This window comes from Oncorhynchus keta, chromosome 14, assembly GCF_023373465.1.
Source record: "Oncorhynchus keta strain PuntledgeMale-10-30-2019 chromosome 14, Oket_V2, whole genome shotgun sequence".
In the NCBI taxonomy this organism is placed as follows: Eukaryota; Metazoa; Chordata; class Actinopteri; order Salmoniformes; family Salmonidae; genus Oncorhynchus; species Oncorhynchus keta.
In genome coordinates, this window is record NC_068434.1 from 51,625,222 (window position 1) to 51,646,653 (window position 21,432).

General features: G+C 40.6%; 2 protein-coding genes across 2 annotated transcripts in view; both read left to right on the forward strand.

The window, feature by feature from the left end:
- Window positions 1-6,852, forward strand: part of LOC118393595 (dematin-like) — a 92,886-nt gene extending 86,034 nt beyond the window's left edge. The window contains exons 14-17 of the mRNA XM_052460765.1: window positions 2,549-2,664; window positions 2,739-2,804; window positions 3,174-3,254; window positions 4,059-6,852. Of these exons, the coding sequence (XP_052316725.1) occupies window positions 2,549-2,664; window positions 2,739-2,804; window positions 3,174-3,254; window positions 4,059-4,172 (377 nt within the window). The 3' untranslated portion in view covers window positions 4,173-6,852. The remainder of the gene's footprint in view (window positions 1-2,548; window positions 2,665-2,738; window positions 2,805-3,173; window positions 3,255-4,058) is intronic.
- Window positions 6,853-7,830: 978 nt separating this feature from the next.
- The window catches only part of si:dkey-220o5.5 (actin filament-associated protein 1-like 2), a 123,270-nt gene continuing 109,668 nt past the window's right edge, over window positions 7,831-21,432 (forward strand). The window contains exon 1 of the mRNA XM_035786407.2: window positions 7,831-8,249. Coding sequence (XP_035642300.1) covers window positions 8,234-8,249 — 16 coding nt within the window. The 5' untranslated portion in view covers window positions 7,831-8,233. The remainder of the gene's footprint in view (window positions 8,250-21,432) is intronic.

Below are 21,432 nucleotides of genomic sequence, written 5' to 3' on the forward strand. Positions count from 1 at the left end.
TGTCTCCGCACTAACAATGGGAGTTGTTTTCCAAAAGGCAGGAAAGGAAGGCAGGCAATAAGTCTCTAGGTCTGCATGTTAAGCCCATAAAAACGCATTGGGCTTATTCAGGACAGATTTTGTGCGAGAGTGAGCACTCTCACTCTGCCTCTTCCCCTCTGCCTTAGTCCTGCTTGCAACCAGTCTTTCAAGATATGTTCACCCTCTGATTGGTATTGTCATCAGAACAACCGTCCTTTTTTGAACAGACTACGGGTGATTTATCTATTTGACAAGTATTTGACAAAGGATTTCCTCTACTGTGGCTATTTACCCAACACTTTCTATGAATGGAAATATTGGTGTAACCTAGTAAGCCTACTGTGATTATTTTATTTGTTTGCTATTTATATTATCTAAAAGTATCTGGTGGGTGTTTGGTCATTTCTTACCAATATCATGGGTAAAATATCCCTGACTGTCCATATTTGAAATGTGTAACTAAAAAGTGTATCAGGGGGTTTGAGTTATTTGTGCCAGAAGGACGTGGGCCAGAATCAAACCCATGCTGACATGGTAGACCTATGTGCGCACTGAAGGCATCGCCACTAACCACTAGACCACCACAGGCCATGGTTGAACAAACCTTTGACAGCTCATTCGTAACCTTAGGATACAATTCACACTTGTATGTCATAGCCTACTTGAGACCAATATCTATTTTGTGTTATTAAGCTATATAATGTGTATGGCTGCATTTCAAATACATTTTTGTACGGTGCATTCGAAAGTATTCAGACCCCTTCCCTTTTTTCCAAATTTTGTTACGTTACTGCCTTATTCTAAAATGTATTAAATGTTTGTTTTTCCTCATCAATATACACACAATACCCCATAATGACAAAGCAAAAACAGGTTTTTAGACATTTTTGCAAATGTATAAAAATAAAAAAACGGATGCCTTATTTATATAGGTTTTCAGATATTTTGCTATGAGACTCGAAAATGAGATCAGGTGCATCCTGATCATCCTTGATATGTTTCTACAACTTGATTGGAGTCCACCTGTGGTAAAATCAGTTGATTGGACATGATTTTCAAAAGCACACAGCTGTCTACATAAGGTCCCACAGTTGACAGTGAGTGTCAAAGCAAAAAACCAAGCTATTTTGTTGAAGGAATTGTCTGTAGAGATCCAAGAAAGGATTGTGTCAATGCAAAGATCTGTGGCACTGAAGGTCCCCATAAACACAGTGGCCTCCATTTTTAAATGGAAGAAGTTTGGAACCACTAAGACTCTTCCTTGAGCTGGCCTCCCCACCAAACTGAGCAATTGGGAGAGAAGGGCCTTGGTCAGGGAGGTGACCAAGAACCAGATGGTCACTCTGACATAGTTCCTCTGTGGAGATGGGAGAACCAATTAGTCCTTTATGGTAGAGTGGCCAGATGGAAGCCACTCCTCAGTAAAAGGCATGTGACAGGCACCTACAGACTCTCAGACCATGAGAAACAAGATTCTCTGGTCTGATGAAACCAAGATTGAACTCTTTGGCCTGAATGCCAAGCGTTACGTCTGGAGGGAACCTGGTACCATCTCTACTGTGAAGCATGGTGGTGGCAGCATCATGCTGTGGGGATGTTATTCAGCGGCAGGTACTGGGAGACTAGTCAGGAATGAGGGAAAGATGAATGGGGCAAAGTACAGAACGATCCTTGATGCGGAGTGCTCAGGACCTCAGACAGAAGGTTCACCTTCCAACAGAACAATGACCCTAAGCACACAGCCAAGACAACGCAGGAGTGCTTTGGGACAAGTCTCTGTCCTCGAGTGGCCCGGACTTGAACCCGATCGGACATCTCTGGAGAGACCTGAAAATAGCTGCGCAGCGACGCTCCCCATCCAATCTGACAGAGCTTGAGGATCTGCAGAGAAGAATGGGAGATGCTCCCCAAATATAGGTGTGCCAAGCTTGTAGTGTCATACCCAAGAAGACTCGAGGCTGTAATCGGTGCCACAGGTGCTTCACAAGCATTTCGCTACACTCGCAATAACATCTGCTAACCATGTGTATGTAACCAATTTTTTTTTTTTTGAGTAAAGGTTCTGAATACTTTTGTAATATTTCTGGGTTTTATTTGTAATAAATTGACTAACATTTCTAAAAATCTTTTGTGTGTAGTTTGATGAGGAAAAAACAATTTTAGAATAAGGCTTTAACGTAACAAAATGTGGAAAAAGTGAAGGGGGTCTGAATACTTTCAGAATGCACTGTACATTTGAATGTTGCAGTAATAGGACCTAGGCCTAGCGTTTGAGCGAGTGAGAGAGAATATTATTTGATAGCAGGCCTGATCCCAATGACTCGACTACCCCCGCATGGAGATAAAGAGAACTGATCATTTGTATGCAATCATGAGGCTCATTTGAATGTCCTGATGCAGCAGGACAATTCTCCACAAGAAAGAGTGATCATCTTATTATCCGACATCTGTATGTAAGCATTTAAAGCATGAAACAGTGGACTGTATGTCAAGCACATTCTAACGCAGCATTTCTCTTTCTCCACAGGCCTCCAGGTAAGAATGTTTGTACCAATGCCATCTGAAAACATGATATTAATCTTGTGTCGAGCCATTTGTCTACATTTGGATCAAAACATCTTGCCATCTTGGTTTTACACTGATGTGAATACTGTGAATGGTTAGTTCATTGTGTGTAACATGTTAACAGTTGTGCTGTTTTGGCTGTTGTAATTTAGAATGGAGATTCTCGGAGAGGAAGAATGGACAGGGGAAACTCACTGCCAAGTGTGCTGGCTGAGAAGGTCAGGACATCTGCAGTTTGACATCCATTTCTGATCAGACTTGAAATGCTAGAAATGTGTTTTCCCTAATGTTGATCTGTTTTTCCACTATTCTTATAATTGCATAAGTACAATAAGCAGTCTTTAATGTCAGATACAAACCTATCCATATCTTTACAATTCAGAAGGACATCTGTAGATACTGTACATTAATGTTTACATCCCAAATGACACTCTTCCCTATATAGTGCACTAGTGGACTATGTAGGGAAAAGGGTGCCATTTGGGACACATCCAATGGCAAGCTTTGTGCTGACAGTATAAGCCTCTATAGATGCAGAGTTATGGCTTTGACCTTCCTTCTGAGATGGCTGACCAATTTTTCCATAGATATATCCATATGAAATGCTCCTAGTGACCCACAGGAGAAGGAATAAACTCCCACCAGGAGTAGACAGGATGAGACTGGAGGTAGGATCAGTACTCCCTTGCTTTATATCTCTAGAATAACTTAATTGTGCAAACCGCTGGCCATGTCGTTTAACACATTAGTTACAGTTAGGGTCTTGGGTGTAGGGGTGCCTCTAGTTGCTAATCTTGGGTCAGTTTAGCCTTTTCTTCACTATTGGTTAAGGTTTGAATTGGGGGAGGGGAAGATGATGCTAGATCTGTACCTTGGGGAAACTTAACCCCAGAGCAGGTTTTGTGATGTGGAGCATGTACAGGTAACTCCCAAAATAAAGAGAACACCAACATAGTGTCTTAATAAGTGGGCCACTACGAGCCAGAACAGCGTCGATGTATCTTGGCATAGATTCTACAAGTGATTAGAAGGCTATTGGAGGGATGCAACACCTTTCTTCCAGGACAAATGCCATAATTTGGTGTTTTGTTGATGGTGGTGGAAAATACTGTCTCAAGGGCCACTCCAGAATCTTCCGTAAGTGTTAAATTGGCCATGGCATATGGTTTACATTATTTTCATGCTCATCAAACCATTCAGTGACCACCCGTGCCCTGTGGATGGAGCCATTGTCATCCTATGGGGGCATAGCCATGGTAGACAAAATAATGTCCTGCCCAGCATTTATTTTATACATGACCCTAAGTATGATGTGATGTTAATTGCTTAATTAACTCAGGAACCACACCTGTGTGGAAGCACCTGCTTTCAAAATACTTTGTATCATCATTTACTTGCATTTTCATTATTTTGGCAGTTACCTGTAGATTGTGAAGTCTGTCTGATATATGATCTGGCCATCTCCTTTGTAGAGGCATCTGTCCATGGAGGAATTCCAGAATCTATTTGGGATGCCCATTGAGGAATTTGATCGCCTCTCCCTCTGGAAGCGGAATGACTTGAAGAAGAGGGTTTCCCTTTTTTAGTGAGGAGACCTACCTACACATCAAAAGCCACCGCACTTCCTTGGGGAATTAGATAAACTGTCCAATGCAACAACCCAGGAAGGGAGATTAAATTAATGTCTGTCATATCTTTGCCAAATCGGATGCTTTGAATCCCCATTCCTTATATCAACTCTATAACAACTCTATAAAGGGTCAGAGCCTTCATATACTCTTGAATTGTAGTTGCAGCAGCAGAGAAGAAACCTAATAAGAGGACAGAGGCTTGGGCCAAGTAGAGATTTCATGAAGTCTTTGTATTTGGTCCGTACTGACAGGCCCACCAATAGAGTTAGATTGGACTGCCCACATATACCTACAGTAAGCTGTTTTACTGCTAATCAAAGTTATGGATGGCTAATTCTCAGTTACTAGAGCACTGCCACATGTGAAGCCATATCGATTTATTAATTAAACCACAAATACCAATAAAATATTTTCGTTTATAGAATTGGAGCACAAGATGGATGCCTCAATTTCAATACACCTTGAAAAATTCCCTATTTCAAAATACAAACATTGCACTAAGCTGAATAGTCCACTTATTTTTTTAAATAAATAACAATTTGAAGTGTAAATCAATAATTTGTAAATCAATAGTTAAAGTTTTTTAAGGTGTGCTGGTTTAGTGACTATTGTGTCCCAAATGGTACTTTATTCTCATGTAGTACAAACCTTTTGACCAGGGCCCACAGGGCTCCCATACGGCTCTGGTCAAAAGTAGTGAACTACATAGTGAATAGGGTGCCATTTGTGATGCACAATACAATCTGTCAGACTCAGTCACTCTACACATCAGGTGTAGATTTATAGAACATAAAACCTTACCTCCAAGATGTCTGCATCTTAACCCTATCCAGACATGCAAACATACAAATGATCAAAATCATCCACGACTTATAGCCAATATAGGTTTCTTGCTGAATGATTGTCTAAACAGTACATATTGCCCACTTGAAAAAAAGTGTGCTCTTATTATTTTACTACTGGTATGTTGGATGAAGTGTAGTTTTCCTGTTTTAAAAGGTGAGAACATTAAGGAGTATTCATAGAATAAGTTAGCTTCAAAATCTTGTTGGACGCTTACCTTTACAACACTGGCCACTGACCTGTTTATATATCAAGTTTGTACACCACTCCAGAAGGGTTTTAGACATGTTGCTTTTGTGACCAAATAATGTACAGCTATTTTTTTATTAGAAAAAAATCCTTTCATGTATCAATACAAGAATGTAGGGTAAATAAACACATTCATCATTAAAAAGAAGGAAGATAACCACCTCCCTTACAAATGCACTACATTGGAATGAGGACAGGAGGACAATGGACTAGGAGGGTCACCACTGGGGGAACAGAAGGAGTTGAGAGCAAGAGACACAAGGGGCTGCTTCCTGTGTTCCGCTATGACCACATCAACCTCCATATTGGACTGAAGCAGTGGCCGGGTGGAGGTGTGGCCTCTTATACCCCCTAACTGACAATGTCATGGCACAAAAAAAAAAATATTTGAGTCATTTAGCCTACATCCATCCGAGGCCAGCCTTTCTGTCCACTTTCCCTGTGCCTTGAATGCTACAGTCGAGTTCTTCCCAAATGGCACCCTATTTGGTATATAGTGCACTACTTTTGACCAGGACCAATAGGACTCTGGTCAAAAGTAGTGCACTATTTAGGTGCACTATAAGTAGTGCACTACATATTGTGCCATTTGGGACATAGTTACAGTGTGGAGCCTGTTAAGGTCCTGGTCAGGCCTCACTCCAGTCATTTTTCTTATCATCAGGTGAGGTGGTAGCAAAGACACTGTCACAAAATGTTTTGAGTTGGCACACATCTGATGTGCCTCTAGAGCCCCAACTAGGGATGTATGAATGTCAACCATGGAGCATCAGTGTATTCTATCTAAGAACATTTTTGAGTGGTCATTGCACATATCCACTTTGTGACTGCTTTGCTTTTGGTTTTAGTTCTGCCTGTGTTTTTGAAAGACAAGGGGCCCGGAAGGATTGCATTATGAACAAGCCCTTGAGCTGGAAACTGTTCACTCGATGGTGAGGGTAATAGACAATCTTCTAGATTCCATGCTCCAGTATATAATATTGATGACATTGTCTTTACCAATGTGATACTGAGAATACACCCTATTCATAATGCTTTCAAATGCTCTCACTGTATCAAGCATGGTAGTTAAGACATTGTCACAGCATCATCTAAGCTTATCTTCATGCTTTGTATGTGAAAGTGGGCTGGGGAAACATTTTAAGGAAATATTGAGTTAGAGTGATTGGTTTGTACCTCACTTCCTAGGTTTTTTGAATCTGTAAGTCATTAAAATACTGAGGTTTTTTTATGTAGTTTTAGATTAACCTGATTTGATAACTAATATAATGACAAAAGTGTATATGATTGATTACATTTACATTTACATTTAAGTCATTTAGCAGACGCTCTTATCCAGAGCGACTTACAAATTGATTAGTACCATTGCAAGATTGAGCTCAGATATTGTACATTGTTTTGTGTATTCTGATGCAACTAGGGTGCAAAACATACACAGCAATGAATGCACACAAGCATATTTTCTCATTTAAACTAAGGTGAAAGAGGACTGAAATGATCAATGGTGAGTGGAAATAAAATGCATTTTTTGGTTTGAGGAAAATGTATTTTCCATCTTTGTGTAGGCTATATATTGTTGGTCGTTGGCATCTCCAGTAAGGGTGATTGAAACATGTTTGCTATGTCTGGCCTTAACTTAAAAGGAGAGTTTACCCAAATTATAAAATTACACGAATTTCCTTACCCTGTAAGCAGTCTATGGACAATGTATGACAGCAATCCATGCTTTGGTTTTGTTTACCTGGCCACTGTTTCAAATACTAACTTTGTAGCATTCGTGGCACATATCCAATGGAAGTCAATGGGAAAAATATTCATGTCCAAATCATCCTAAAGTATTAAATAAAAAGATTTTTGTACCTCAATTAAGTTACTTAGCAATGATTTGGACATGAAGTGTGAAAATGCTTATGTTGTTCCCATGGACTTTTATTGGATTTGTGCCACAAATGCACAAAAGAAAACAGGTAAACAAAACCAAACCAAAGCGAGGATTGCTGTAATACCTTGTCCATAGAATGCTTACAGGATAAGGAAACCAATATGTAATTTTGTCATTTGGGTGAACTATCCATTTATCTTTACTTTAGCACACACGCGTCATGCCCATAGGGGGCACCTGCCCCCTCAGATTTGTAATTAGCCACTAGCCACCTATACATTTTATGAAGTTGGCTTTAGCTAGCCCAGATAGATTCCCAATCTTCCAACCTCATAACTAGGTACCAATAAGCCATTTCAGGCCATCAATAAAGTTAGAGTAGATTGCTTGTCTAACTATTTTAGCTGGCAAAAGTGGTAGACTTTAGAAAAGCAATCAATTAGTAAATGTACTGAATAAGCATAACCTTCCTTTCAATCTTTTTACCCAGATTTTAGCAGAGATGTAGAGAAGCATATCCCCCAAAAAAAAAAAACACCAGTCAGGAGGATACAGACAGCTCAAGAGGGATGCTTAGAAATGTAGAACAATACATATATTTTTGACATAGAATTAAGCATAATGATTATCGCTCTAGATTGCAGGGAAAGCTATTTCAGGTGTTTGAAAAATGCTAAATTCTCCAACTTCAGGATATCATCCTCACATACTTTGTGCTCCCTCAGATTTTGGGGGTGCATGACCCACCCATCACACACATACACACACACACGCCACCTCCCCAGTGGTCCTCCGCCCCTAGTGGTCGCTTTATGTAGATTTTTTTTGCAATAGTGAGAAGGGGAGTGACTTTTCTTATGGTTTTTGCTGGTCGACGAGTTGAGCTGGAGTTTCACTGTTGACTAGCCTAGTCTCATCACCTCAACCTATAGAACCTCAAGCTAAGATATTCTCGTCGGAGAGAACTGTGGCTCATATTGGACACAGCTATGATATCGGGGGAAAAATAAACTTCCCAGGGACGCTTTGAGCATTTCCAGGGATGGACAAACAAAAAGGTAGGCTGAACATCAGTGGGATGCAAGGGGACTATCCATTTATTCAATAAATACAGACAGCAATACCTAACCATGGGCATTCATTGCACCGATTTGTTTTTGTTAAGTAGGCTACCAGGATACGTCACACGGCATACTTCATTGTATGAGGTTTAAACGTTCTAGTAAATTCTCTTCCAAGCTGTATTAATTTTGATCAACATCTAGCCTACCTGACATGACTTATGGGCTATCACTTTCTTATTATATGCATAACCATTAGGTCTTCAAGTAGGTTAACTGATTGGGATATAACGCAAGCTACTAGCCTATATATTACTATGATATTACATAAATGCATATACATTTTTTCCACGTTGTGGCATTTTCTTTGCGCGCAACAGTGCAGCCGCAATGCTACAAAATGTAGCGAAGAGAAATGTGAAAGTAGAGCCCTGCTCTTCCTGTTTAACATGAGTGCGCACCACCTGCTTAATTAGGCCAACAGTTAATAATCAGTCCATGAATTTAGCTATTTGGAATTTAGTGACACTGGACTCATTGGCTAATGCAGGAAGTTGTATTGACGCCATGGAAGTCCAAAAAAAAGAGCTCATGTGAGTGGCCTTGAGTCCATCGTGTTTTTCAGTGAGATAATGTGACTCGGTGGTTTCTATCATGGAATAGCAATCGGAAATACCCTACTCTGTTTTCCCAACAACTACGAAATCTCCAGAGAGAAAAACCAGTAGGATTGTTTATTTTAAGGGTAAAGTCTGGCCCATTTAAATTCTCAAAGAGTTAAAGGAGTTCTCAGAAGCACTGAAGCAACTTGTTTTACCTTGAATTAACAGGCTTTTTATTTAGCTTTCAGTGCTCCAAAACTCACCCTGTTTGGAAACAAAATTACATCATGGATAATATTACATCCTGACCAGACACATGGCCTGCATCTCTTTCACTGCTCCACAAATGCTAATCAGAGCAGCTTTTTCTCTTCACCGCTTTCCTTCTACCCAATTGCTGTCATTATCTGGTCACCACTGGATGAAAAGGAAAACAAGCGCAGGCTCTCCACCCAAAACAGACAAGCTGCAAGACACACTCACCCACTCACATTCTGTCTTCTCTCTGTCCCTCTCTCTCTCGCACACACAAATTGCATTTGGGTGGCATTAAACACTTCAGCCTTTCTTCAGTCTTGACCAGAAATAGACTTTACCCATGAAATTCAACATTCACACAGCTTGAGTGAATTGTTCTTAAGGTAGGTGATTGTGTACAGCTTAAAGCCATCATGCCAAAGCTGACAGTCTGTCAGCCATTGCCCCATAGCCACAGATTGTATATATTGCTGATCTCAGTTTTGATCATGTGTACATATGTGTGGCAAACACACAGCAACTTCAAAGGCTGCTGTGCCAAGCCCATAGCAGCCCAGGAACAGGATGTTGTGTTGATGGTAGGATAGAGACCTCTTTAATTTAGGAGATCAACATTCCTCATTAAGACACATCTACTTTTCACCATCTTGCCGCTTCTAAAGAGCACGCATACACACACACACCTCAACCCACCGACCCCATTACAGAGTCCCTCATTTAGAGACTAGGCACAACAGAGCAGGAACTCTTCTGTCACCATTGAAGACTTTTCATAGCTTTACATCAACAACACATGAATGTCCTACCATAGCTTTAGCCCAGGCATAGTCATTGCGTGTAATCAAAAATAATGTGTTGTGTTTTCCTCAGTCAGCTGAATGTGCCGCTTAGTTCATAGAACCTTGGTTATGTGAGTAACCCCAGAGTAGCCTTATTAGCGGCTGGGACAAACAAAGCGGGAAAAGTGGATTGTAGCGCTTCTGGCATCTCAAAATCGTTTCCTTCCTATGAATTTGGCTCTGGAATTTAAGGAGCTATTAGCAACTATAACCACATCCCTGAAAGCCAGGACTCTCAGGAACACGTACATGTCTTCTGTTTCCACCTACGACACAAGCTGTGCAGAGTAACTGAGGGAAATTAACTGATTCTCCACAAACGATCATAAATAAGATTGTTTGATGATCATCCCTGATGTTTTTCTGAACTTTCCAATAGCATTCTGATGTATTTTAATCACTCCAAACCAAACTTCTTTCAGACACAAATGTGCCATTACCTGTTTTGACACACACAACCGGTTAAAAGTTTTAGAACACCTACTAATTCAAGTTTTTTGTTTTTTTAATTGCACTATTTTCTACATTGTAGAACAATGGTGAAGACGTCAAAACTATGAAATAACATATGGAATCATGTAGTAACCAAAAAAGTGTTAAACAAATCAAAATATATTTTATATTTGTCACGCCCTGACCTTAGAGATCCCTGTTTATTCTCTATATTTTGGTTAGGTCAGGGTGTGACTAGGGTGGGTACTCTAGTTTTTGTATATCTATGTTTGCTTTTTCATTTTTGGCCTAGTATGGTTCCCAATCAGAGGCAGCTGTCTATCGTTGTCTCTGATTGGGGATCATACTTAGGCAGCCCTTTTTCCCACCTTCAGTTGTGGGATCTTGTCTCTATTTGGTTGCATGTATTTTCTCACGACAAAGCTTTTCGTTCGTTGTATAGTTCATTGTTTTTTTTGCTGGTTTACATTTTAATAAAATATGATGAACTCAAATCAAGCCGCGCCTTGGTCTACCCTTAACGACGAACGTTACAATATTTGAGATGATTCAAATAGCCACCCTTTGTCTTGATGACAGCTTTGCACACTCTTGGCATTCTCTCAAACAGCTTCACCTAGGTGTTCTAAAAATGTTGACCGGTAGTGTATCTTGTGCTATAACTTTGATTGAAATAATGGCAATAAGGTCAAATTCTAAAGATTCATCAAAATATATTGCACATTTGTTTTTGATACCCAATTGTCCTAAAATAGAGTTGGATAATGAAATAGCTTGATGGTCCATGTTAATAGAATCTTAAATATCATGTATAAACCCATTTAATATAACGTCTGAGTCAATTTGACTTTGTGACCCCCCCAGACCCCGTTCTTTGAATGGTATGACAGGTCGCCCAGTGATTTTGCTTTACAAAAGTGATTCCCTCAGAAATTTTTGTGACTACCACTGCTTTAGTCCCTTATTTTACATTGTGGAGTGGAGGTCTCAAGCATTTTTAAATGTGGAAAATGCTACCAGTTTAAAGCAGCATTTAGTTTTGTAAATATATAGTTGAAAAGCTCCCACTTGAAAACATGACTTATGTATAATGAACTTCAAAGTCCACTGATTTAGCATATTCTGTCAATGGTCTCTCTGTGTGGTTTGAAATGAATGGTCACCTACTTTGAAGACCAGAAACAACAGGGCCAGTGATCTCAATGCAAATTAAATAAGTTTTCCCCAAGCCTTGTACACCTCTGGGATGGTTTCAGTGAACAATCCTTCAGGGACTGTATTTATAGTGGGAGTGCTGATCTAGGAACAGTTTAGCCTTTTAGATCATAATATATATGATTACATGGATAAGGGGGAACTGATTCTAGATCAGCATTCCTTTTCAGATACTTTATGAATACTGGCCCATGTTTCCCCTTTCTAAAAACACCACATTTGAAAATAACGTGGTTTTCAGACACGTGTGTAGTTTCATGTGTGTTTTTCCCTCTTCTGAAGATGTGATGTGTATGATGACATAGTGCACAGAAAAAAACCTTTTGCGGTTAAATTTCCATGTACTGAATAAAACATACAAGTTAAATGGGTTTCCATGACCTTTTCAACTATACTGATGGTTTTCTCACAAAAATAAATGTTCTGTTTCCATCAGGCCTGTCATGAAATGTTTTATCCAAAGTATTTTACTCACGTAAAAAGGTTGGAAATGTGGTTACTACAAAAAAAAATTGCATCACTATTATTCTACAATGTAGAAAATAGTCAAAATAAAGAAAAACCCTTGAATGAGTGTTCTAAAATATTTGACTGGTAGTGTATACAGAACAGAATGAGGTATAAACAAAAAATATTTATTGAATATAATATTTTCAATAGAATCTTAAGATAAGTGAATATTAACATTAACATAAATAAGAAATTGTGTTAAATATAAATGTAGAATTTATATTCTTTGTTCTTAACTGACTTTGTTCTTAACTGACTTTCCAAGTTAAATAAAGGTTACACACACACCACACTGACCAAAAAGTTATTTTGTTGGCATTTACATATGTCCCCATTACCAGTCTAACATAATCAAAACCTATTTCTTTCACTTACTTTCTGTGCTGTTTCATTGTTCATTTGTTCAGTTGTTTCATTCTTAACCAGGATTTCTATGGAAAGCCGTTTGGGTCTTTGTATTTCAAAAAAGGTACATGTGAAATTGTTGACCAATCTTGTTGACCAATCAGGACCTGAATATGACTGCACGTCACATAATAATTTAACCCGTTCATAATATTTTTACGTAGTTATTACAGATTGACGACACTATCACTCGTATTTCATATGTCACAGAGATTCACCGATACGTATGCTATGATACTGGTAAAGTTGTCTTGCGCACCTACAGTGCTGGTCATAAAAAAAGCTAGCTAGTTCATCGATGCAAACAATTCTCTTCCCTAAAAGCTTAGCAACTATATAGCGAGGTGTCATCATCTAAAATAACCTTAATTTGTAAGACAGTTCTTATTTGATTAATGGTAGTTGGACCCATCTATGTGAAGCTAGCAACAATAAGGATTAGCCACAATAGTGGAGTTTGCGGTTAGTCTACAAAATAAAAGTATGTCATTGACACAGATGCAATTGAATAGAAATATTAGATTTATGCCATAACTGAATAGATTATGCAAAACGAGGTTGGAATGTTGTTATATAAAATCAACAAAAGATAACAATTAGTTAATTTGACAAAAATCTGTTGAAATCAATTTGGATGTTTTGTACTTGTAGAATTGCACTGGGGGCATACTTATTTCACTGTACAACCTTACCTTTGGATTGTGAATCAATGACATGACACTGATACCCCATTTCATTGCTTCACGTTCCAACCTTATTTAACATTATCTAGTCTAAATATGGCATAATTCCACCATTTGTAACCTTCATCACTTTCAAATAGGTACTTTTATTTTGAAGGCAAACTGCAAATTACACTATTGTAATCCTTAGTGCATAATCCTTATTGAGGCTAGCTTCACAACACATAACCCGGTCAGGTCAAGCCTCACTCACCAGATGAAGCAAGCTGGCTGCTTATAACGTTAGCTTTGGGTTAGGGTTATGTATGGTTAAGTAGCTGGCTAGCTATTTATTTTCATGAACTGAAGTTCAATTTCAATAGGCGAATAACAAGTGGCTACCTAGCTAATACTTACTCTCAAGGATTCCAAAATCATTGCTAAGAATAGTGAAAATGACTGCAGTTTCTACTGGTCATTGTTTTAAGGCTGGTTGTAATTGGTGCAAGCTAGGTACCAAGCTAAAGCTAGCTAGCTACCCCAGAAGTTGTGGTCGAACAAATTATGCTTTATTACCAACGCGGTATTGTAAACACATTGTTCGTGGCCGGTGTTTGCTTGTTTGCTATCACAGTGTAACTCCGGTAGGGCACCATCTGAACAACAGCGCACTTGGCAACGTTAGTGTGTTCCGCCGGTGCTTGACCAGTCGTGAAAGCCAACATCACCCACGACAGAGAACGGTTGATTGTCAAGGGCAATGAATCCCATTATCTTGGCATTAATAGATTTCGCCTTTGAGTTGTTTCGCTGAAATGATTGATCAACTTGTTGACTGCTCGATCCACACAGCAGACTTTGTGGGCTAGGTTAGGAATGCTGTATTGCACATGTAGCGCAACATTTTACGTGGTATCATTATGTCATGTGCCTACGTTATATAGGTATGCGCGTCAGCTTTGACATCGGTTTTTCACATCGATGTAAAACTAGACATCGGGCCGATACCAATGTTGGCATTTTTATCTAATATCGTCCGATTTGTTCACCGATATATAGTGCATCCCAAGTCCAGTCCTCATAATATTATATAATTAGCTTTGTCTATACAATATAAACATAAGCCTATAGGAAATGGCTACAGATATATGTCTTAAAATAGTCAAATAAAACCTATACAGCTATGTGATTAGCTTTGGCTATATAATGTAAACATCCATGGATGTCACAGCAGAGTTGACTACAGTGTTGAAGTAGTTGACTTCAAGGTTTTTCAGTGCATCAGTCACTGATTCATCAGGAGCCTCGTAGCCGAAATGCTTCTTGCTGTTTCCCAGTGTCTTCTCTTTCAGAACAGCCTCCACATTCATTTCTTCACAAATGCTTTTGGCTGTTGTCTGGGCCTCAGAGAATCCAGTTTCCCAGTATATTGTGAGGGAGGCCTTTGCATTTGAGATCAAATTCATTGCGATATCCAACTGCATTGAGGCGGATTGGAGGTGCTTGTTTACCTTGTTTGTCATTGTCAGTAACTCACACCATATGACACAGCAAATCAAGAAGCGGTAGGACCCAAGTGTTTGTGCCTCCACTTTGGTCACAGGATCGTTGACCGTCTGTCTGGCTTCCAGTAAAGCCTCCCAAACCTCAGAAGCCTGATACCTGATTGCATGAACACCTTGGAGCCTACTCTCCCATCTTGTGTCACTCCATGACTTCACATTTATGTTCCTGTGTTTTTCAAAACACCTCCATCTTTGTATGCCAGCTGAAAAGAAGGTGAGGAGCTTTTGCACATGCCCAAAAAACCCAACTGCATCTTTTGAAGATTTGGCAGAATCTGCAATGACAAGGTAGGTGCTCCACATGGGACGAACACAGCTCTGGGATTTTGTTTTAGCAGTCTGGCTTGTATCCCTTGGTGCTTGCCCTTCGTGTTGGCCCCGTTATCATAAACTTTCCCTCTGCAATCTTCATATGGAATCTTCAGCTCGTTCAGCTTATCTAAGATGACAGTGGACAGATTCAAGCCTGTTGTAACCTCAACATTCACAAAGCAGAGGAAGTGCTCCTTGATCTCTGGCTTTTCCTTTAAAGCCACGCTTCTCAGAATAAATGGACATTTGCTCCTGGCTAATGTCAGGTGTACAGTCCAAGATAATGGAGAAGTACTTTGAGTCTCTTACTTGAGTCACTATTGCTTCCAGAATCTTGTCTATCACAATCTGTATCAGTGCATTCTATTTGCACTTCCCAAGGTAATGAGCATGTGTCTCTCCATCTTCAATTTTCCATAACGGGGTCAAATTTAGCCAGTAATTCAACCTCCTTTAGGAAGATTCCATTATCTGGTTGGAAGAGTTTGTCTGATGAACCCATGAATGCTAGGTTTCTTTCAAGCAGAGACTGGGTGATACTTATTAAACGTGTAAGGACTAGAGATCGACCGATTAATCGGAATGGCCGATTAATTAGGGCCGATTTCAAGTTTTCATAACAATTGGAAATCTGTATTTTTGGACACCAATTTGGCCTATTATTATTATTTATTTTTTACACCTTTATTTAACTAGGCAAGTCGTTTAAGAACACGTTCTTATTTTCAATGACGGCCTAGGAACAGTGGGTTAACTGCCTTGTTCAGGGGCAGAACGACAGATTTTTACCTTGTCAGCTCGGGGATTCAATCTTGCAACCTTACAGTTAACTAGTCCAATTCTCTAACCACCTGCCTCTCATTGCACTCCACAAGGAGCCTGCCTGTTATGCGAATGCAGTAAGAAGCCAAGGTAAGTTGCTAGCTAGCATTAAACTTATCTTATAAAAAACAATCAATCAATCATAATCACTAGTTAACTACACATGTTTGATTATATTACTAGTTTATCTAGCGTGTCCTGCGTTGCATATAATCGATGCGGTGCGCATTCGCGGAAAAAGGACAGTCCAACGTGTACCTAACCATATACATCAATGCCTTTCTTAAAATCAATACACAGAAGTATATATTTTTACAGGAACTCAAATCCTTCTGTTCACCTGATTTAGTATTCCTCACAATCAAATGTAGACCGCATTATCTACCAAGAGAATTCTCTTCGATTATAATCACAGCCGTATATATCCCCCCCCAAGCAGACACATCGATGGCTCTGAACGAACTTTATTTAACTCTTTGCAAACTGGAAACCATTTATCCGGAGGCTGCATTCATTGTAGCTGGGGATTTTAACAAAGCTAATCTGAAAACAAGACTCCCTAAATTTTATCAGCATATCGATTGTGCAATCAGGGGTGGTAAAACCTTGGATCATTGTTACTCTAACTTCCGCGACGCATATAAGGCCCTGCCCCGCCCCCCTTTCGGAAAAGCTGACCACGACTCCATTTTGTTGATCCCTGCCTACAGACAGAAACTTAAACAAGAGGCTCCCACGCTGAGGTCTGTCCAACGCTGGTCCGACCAAGCTGACTCCACACTCCAAGACTGCTTCCATCACGTGGACTGGGACATGTTTCGTATTGCGTCAGATAAAAATATTGACTAATACGCTGATTCGGTGTGCGAGTTCATTAGAACGTGCGTTGAAGATGTCGTTCCCATAGCAATGATAAAAACATTCCCTAACCAGAAACCGTGGATTGATGGCAGCATTCGTGTGAAACTGAAAGCGCGAACCACTGCTTTTAATCAGGGCAAGGTGTCTGGTAACATGACCGAATAAAAACAGTGCAGCTATTCCCTCCGCAAGGCTATTAAACAAGCTAAGCGTCAGTACAGAGACAAAGTAGAATCTCAATTCAACGGCTCAGACACAAGAGGCATGTGGCAGGGTCTACAGTCAATCACGGACTACAAGAAGAAACCCAGCCCAGTCACGGACCAGGATGTCTTGCTCCCAGGCAGACTAAATAACTTTTTTGCCCGCTTTGAGGACAATACAGTGCCACTGACACGGCCTGCAACGAAAACATGCGGTCTCTCCTTCACTGCAGCCGAGGTGAGTAAGACATTTAAACGTGTTAACCCTCGCAAGGCTGCAGGCCCAGACGGCATCCCCAGCCGCGCCCTCAGAGCATGCGCAGACCAGCTGGCCGGTGTGTTTACGGACATATTCAATCAATCCCTATACCAGTCTGCTGTTCCCACATGCTTCAAGAGGGCCACCATTGTTCCTGTTCCCAAGAAAGCTAAGGTAACTGAGCTAAACGACTACCGCCCCGTAGCACTCACTTCAGTAATCATGAAGTGCTTTGAGAGACTAGTCAAGGACCATATCATCTCCACCCTACCTGACACCCTAGACCCACTCCAATTTGCTTACCGCCCAAATAGGTCCACAGACGATGCAATCTCAACCACACTGCACACTGCCCTAACCCACCTGGACAAGAGGAATACCTATGTGAGAATGCTGTTCATTGACTACAGCTCGGCATTCAACACCATAGTACCCTCCAAGCTCGTCATCAAGCTCGAGACCCTGGGTCTCGACCCCGCCCTGTGCAACTGGGTACTGGACTTCCTGACGGGCCGCCCCCAGGTGGTGAGGGCAGGCAACAACATCTCCTCCCCGCTGATCCTCAACACGGGGGCCCCACAAGGGTGCGTTCTGAGCCCTCTCCAGTACTCCCTGTTCACCCACGACTGCGTGGCCACGCACGCCTCCAACTCAATCATCAAGTTTGCGGACGACACAACAGTGGTAGGCTTGATTACCAACAACGACGAGACGGCCTACAGGGAGGAGGTGAGGGCCCTCGGAGTGTGGTGTCAGGAAAATAACCTCACACTCAACGTCAACAAAACTAAGGAAATGATTGTGGACTTCAGGAAACAGCAGAGGGAACACCCCCCTATCCACATCGATGGAACAGTAGTGGAGAGGGTAGCAAGTTTTAAGTTCCTCGGCATACACATCACAGACAAACTGAATTGGTCCACTCACACTGACAGCGTCGTGAAGAAGGCGCAGCAGCGCCTCTTCAACCTCAGGAGGCTGAAGAAATTTGGCTTGTCACCAAAAGCACTCACAAACTTCTACAGATGCACAATCGAGAGCATCCTGGCGGGCTGTACCCGCCCTCAACCGTAAGGCTCTCCAGAGGGTAGTGAGGTCTGCACAACGCATCACTGTGGGCAAACTACCTGCCCTCCAGGACACCTACACCACCCGATGTTACAGGAAGGCCATAAAGATCATCAAGGACATCAACCACCCGAGCCACTGCCTGTTCACCCCGCTATCATCCAGAAGGCAAGGTCAGTACAGGTGCATCAAAGCTGGGACCGAGAGACTGAAAAACAGCTTCTATCTCAAGGCCATCAGACTGTTAAACAGCCACCACTAACATTGAGTGGCTGCCTGCCAACACACTGTCATTGACACTGACCCAACTCCAGCCACTTTAATAATGGGAATTGATGGGAAATGATGTAAATATATCACTAGCCACTTTAAACAATGCTACCTTATATAATGTTACTTACCCTACATTATTCATCTCATATGCATACGTATATACTGTACTCTATATCATTGACTGCATCCTTATGTAATACATGTATCACTAGCCACTTTAACTATGCCACTTTGTTTACTTTGTCTACATACTCATCTCATATGTATATACTGTACTCGATACCATCTACTGTATGCTGCCCTGTACCATCACTTATTCATATATCCTTATGTACATATTCTTTATCCCCTTACACTGTGTATAAGACAGTAGTTTTGGAATTGTTAGTTAGATTACTTGTTGGTTATCACTGCATTGTCGGAACTAGAAGCACAAGCATTTCGCTACACTCACATTAACATCTGTGTATGTGACAAATAAAATTTGATTTGATGATTTGATTTGATTTTAAACCTGCATATTTAGCTAAAATAAATCCAGGTTAGCAGGCAATATTAACCAGGCAATATGTTGTAATTATGTTGTAATTAAGTCTATGATTTGATATTTGATAGAGCAGCCTGACTGAGCAGTGGTATGCAGCAGCAGGCTCATAAGCATTCATTCAAACAGCACTTCCGTGTGTTTTGCCAGCAGCTCTTCGCTGTGCTTCAAGCATTGAGCTGTTTATGACTTCAAGCCTATCAACTCCCGAGATTAGGCTGGTGTAACTGATGTGAAATGGCTAGATAGTTAGCGGGGTGCGCGCTAATAGCATTTCAAATGTCACTCGCTCTGAGACTTGGAGTAGTTGTTCCCCTTTCTCTGCATGGCTAACGCTGCTTCGGGGGTGGCTGTTGTCGATGTGTTCCTTGTTCGAGCCCAGATAGGAGCGAGGAGAGGGACGGAAGCTATACTGTTACACTGGCAATACTAAAGTGCATATAAGAACATCCAATAGTCAAATGTATATGGAATACAAATGGTATAGAGAGAAATAGTCCTATAAATACTATATTGACTACAACCTAAAACCTCTTACCTTGGAATATTGAAGTCTCATGTTAAAAGGAACCACCAGCTTTCATATGTTCTCATGATCTGAGCAAGGAACCTAAACGTTAGCTTTTTTGCATGGCACATATTGCACTTTTATTTTCTTCTCCAACACTTTGTTTTTTGGTCCTCCTATAATCGGTATCGGTATCGGCGTTGAAAAATCATAATCGGTCGACCTCTAGTAAGGACATCCCGCCATCTCTTTCTTTCAGCCTCCAAAATTGTCATTTGATTCTGGTCAAGAGTCTGTCACCGACTTAGGCGCAGATCATGTTTTCTCCACTTAATCATATTGTTGGTGTTCAGGACTACCCTCATGGTGTTTCAGAATGGCATTGATATTTGACCAGTCATTCACATTCCTTTATGATTGTGCAGTCTTTTGTAGAAAAGAGCTTTCAACAAAAACAATACACTGCGTTGTTTTTGATTGAGTATGAAAGCCAGCTCCTGGTAATCTTTTCACCATTTGACAGCTGTCTCTGTAATTAGGCCTGAATGGAAACCTCTTCTAGACTTGCCTTTAGGGTAAAACAAATCCAGTCCTGGTTTGAGTGGATCTTTACACACTAACTCAGTCCTCATAAAGTATTTTAAGACTGGGGGCCAATCTGCTGGATAATTTGGTGGAGCAGCAACTGTTCTATTAGGGTCTGAGCTGCTTGTATCTGATGCTGGCTGTACACCTCTGGTTGTGCTAGTACTGGCTGAGGCTGCCTGTACTTCACCTGGGTCTGTGTTAGTACTTGCTGAAGTTGCCAGTGCTGGGTCTGTGTTAGTATTTGCTGAAGCCGGTTGTACTGGGTCTGTGTTCGTACTGGCTGAGGCTGGATGTGGATCTACTGAGTTTCTGCTTGTACTGGCAGATGATCCAGCATCTCCTCTACTGACAAATGTAAGAATAGCACCTGTAAATTATAGATAGCAATACTATTATTAATTTTATCAGCTGCATCAGGCCCATTCAAACTGGCTCCCACCAGATTTCCTTTCAATACATTTTCAAATATAAAATACTATTTATGCTATGTTTTGGCTGAATACTTGATGGTTATTATTTACTGATGGATGTGCATCCATATTGCCCAGTGAATCAATATATAAATCAGTAGTCAATGTAAATCCATTGCTTTCCATCTTGCATTAGTCCAGAGTTGTCTGGAGTAAAATTGACTGAGAGATGAAACTCAGCAAAAAAAGAAACGTCCCTTTTTCAGGACCCTGTCTTTCAAAGATAATTGGTAAAAATCCGAATAACTTCACAGATCGTCATTGTAAAAGGTTTAACCTCTCTTGGGTAGGGGGCATATTTTCACGTCCGGATGAAAAGCGTACCGAAGATAAACTGCCTGTTACTCAGGCCCAGAAGCTATGATATGCATATAATTGGTAGATGTGGATAGAAAACACTCTAGAGTTTCTAAAACTGTTACAATAATGTCTGTGAGTATAACAGTACTGATAGGGCAGGCGAAACCCAGAGGACAAACCATAGAATAAAAACAATTCAGCCTACCACTGTTTCCAATGGCTTTCATGTTTATTATGAGGCAAAGTCCTCCCAGATTGCAGTTCATAAGGCTTCCAAGAGAGGTCAACAGTCTTTAGAAAGAGTTTCAGGCTGGTTTTTGGGGAAATGAGCTAGAAGTTTTTCGAAGTGGCTCCCATTTTGGTTATAGTGTTTCCATGCTCGTGGATGAAAGTGCGTTCTTTGTTATTTATCTCCGTTAGTGAACATACTATTCTCCGTCTTAAATTTAGTTCATTTATGTAT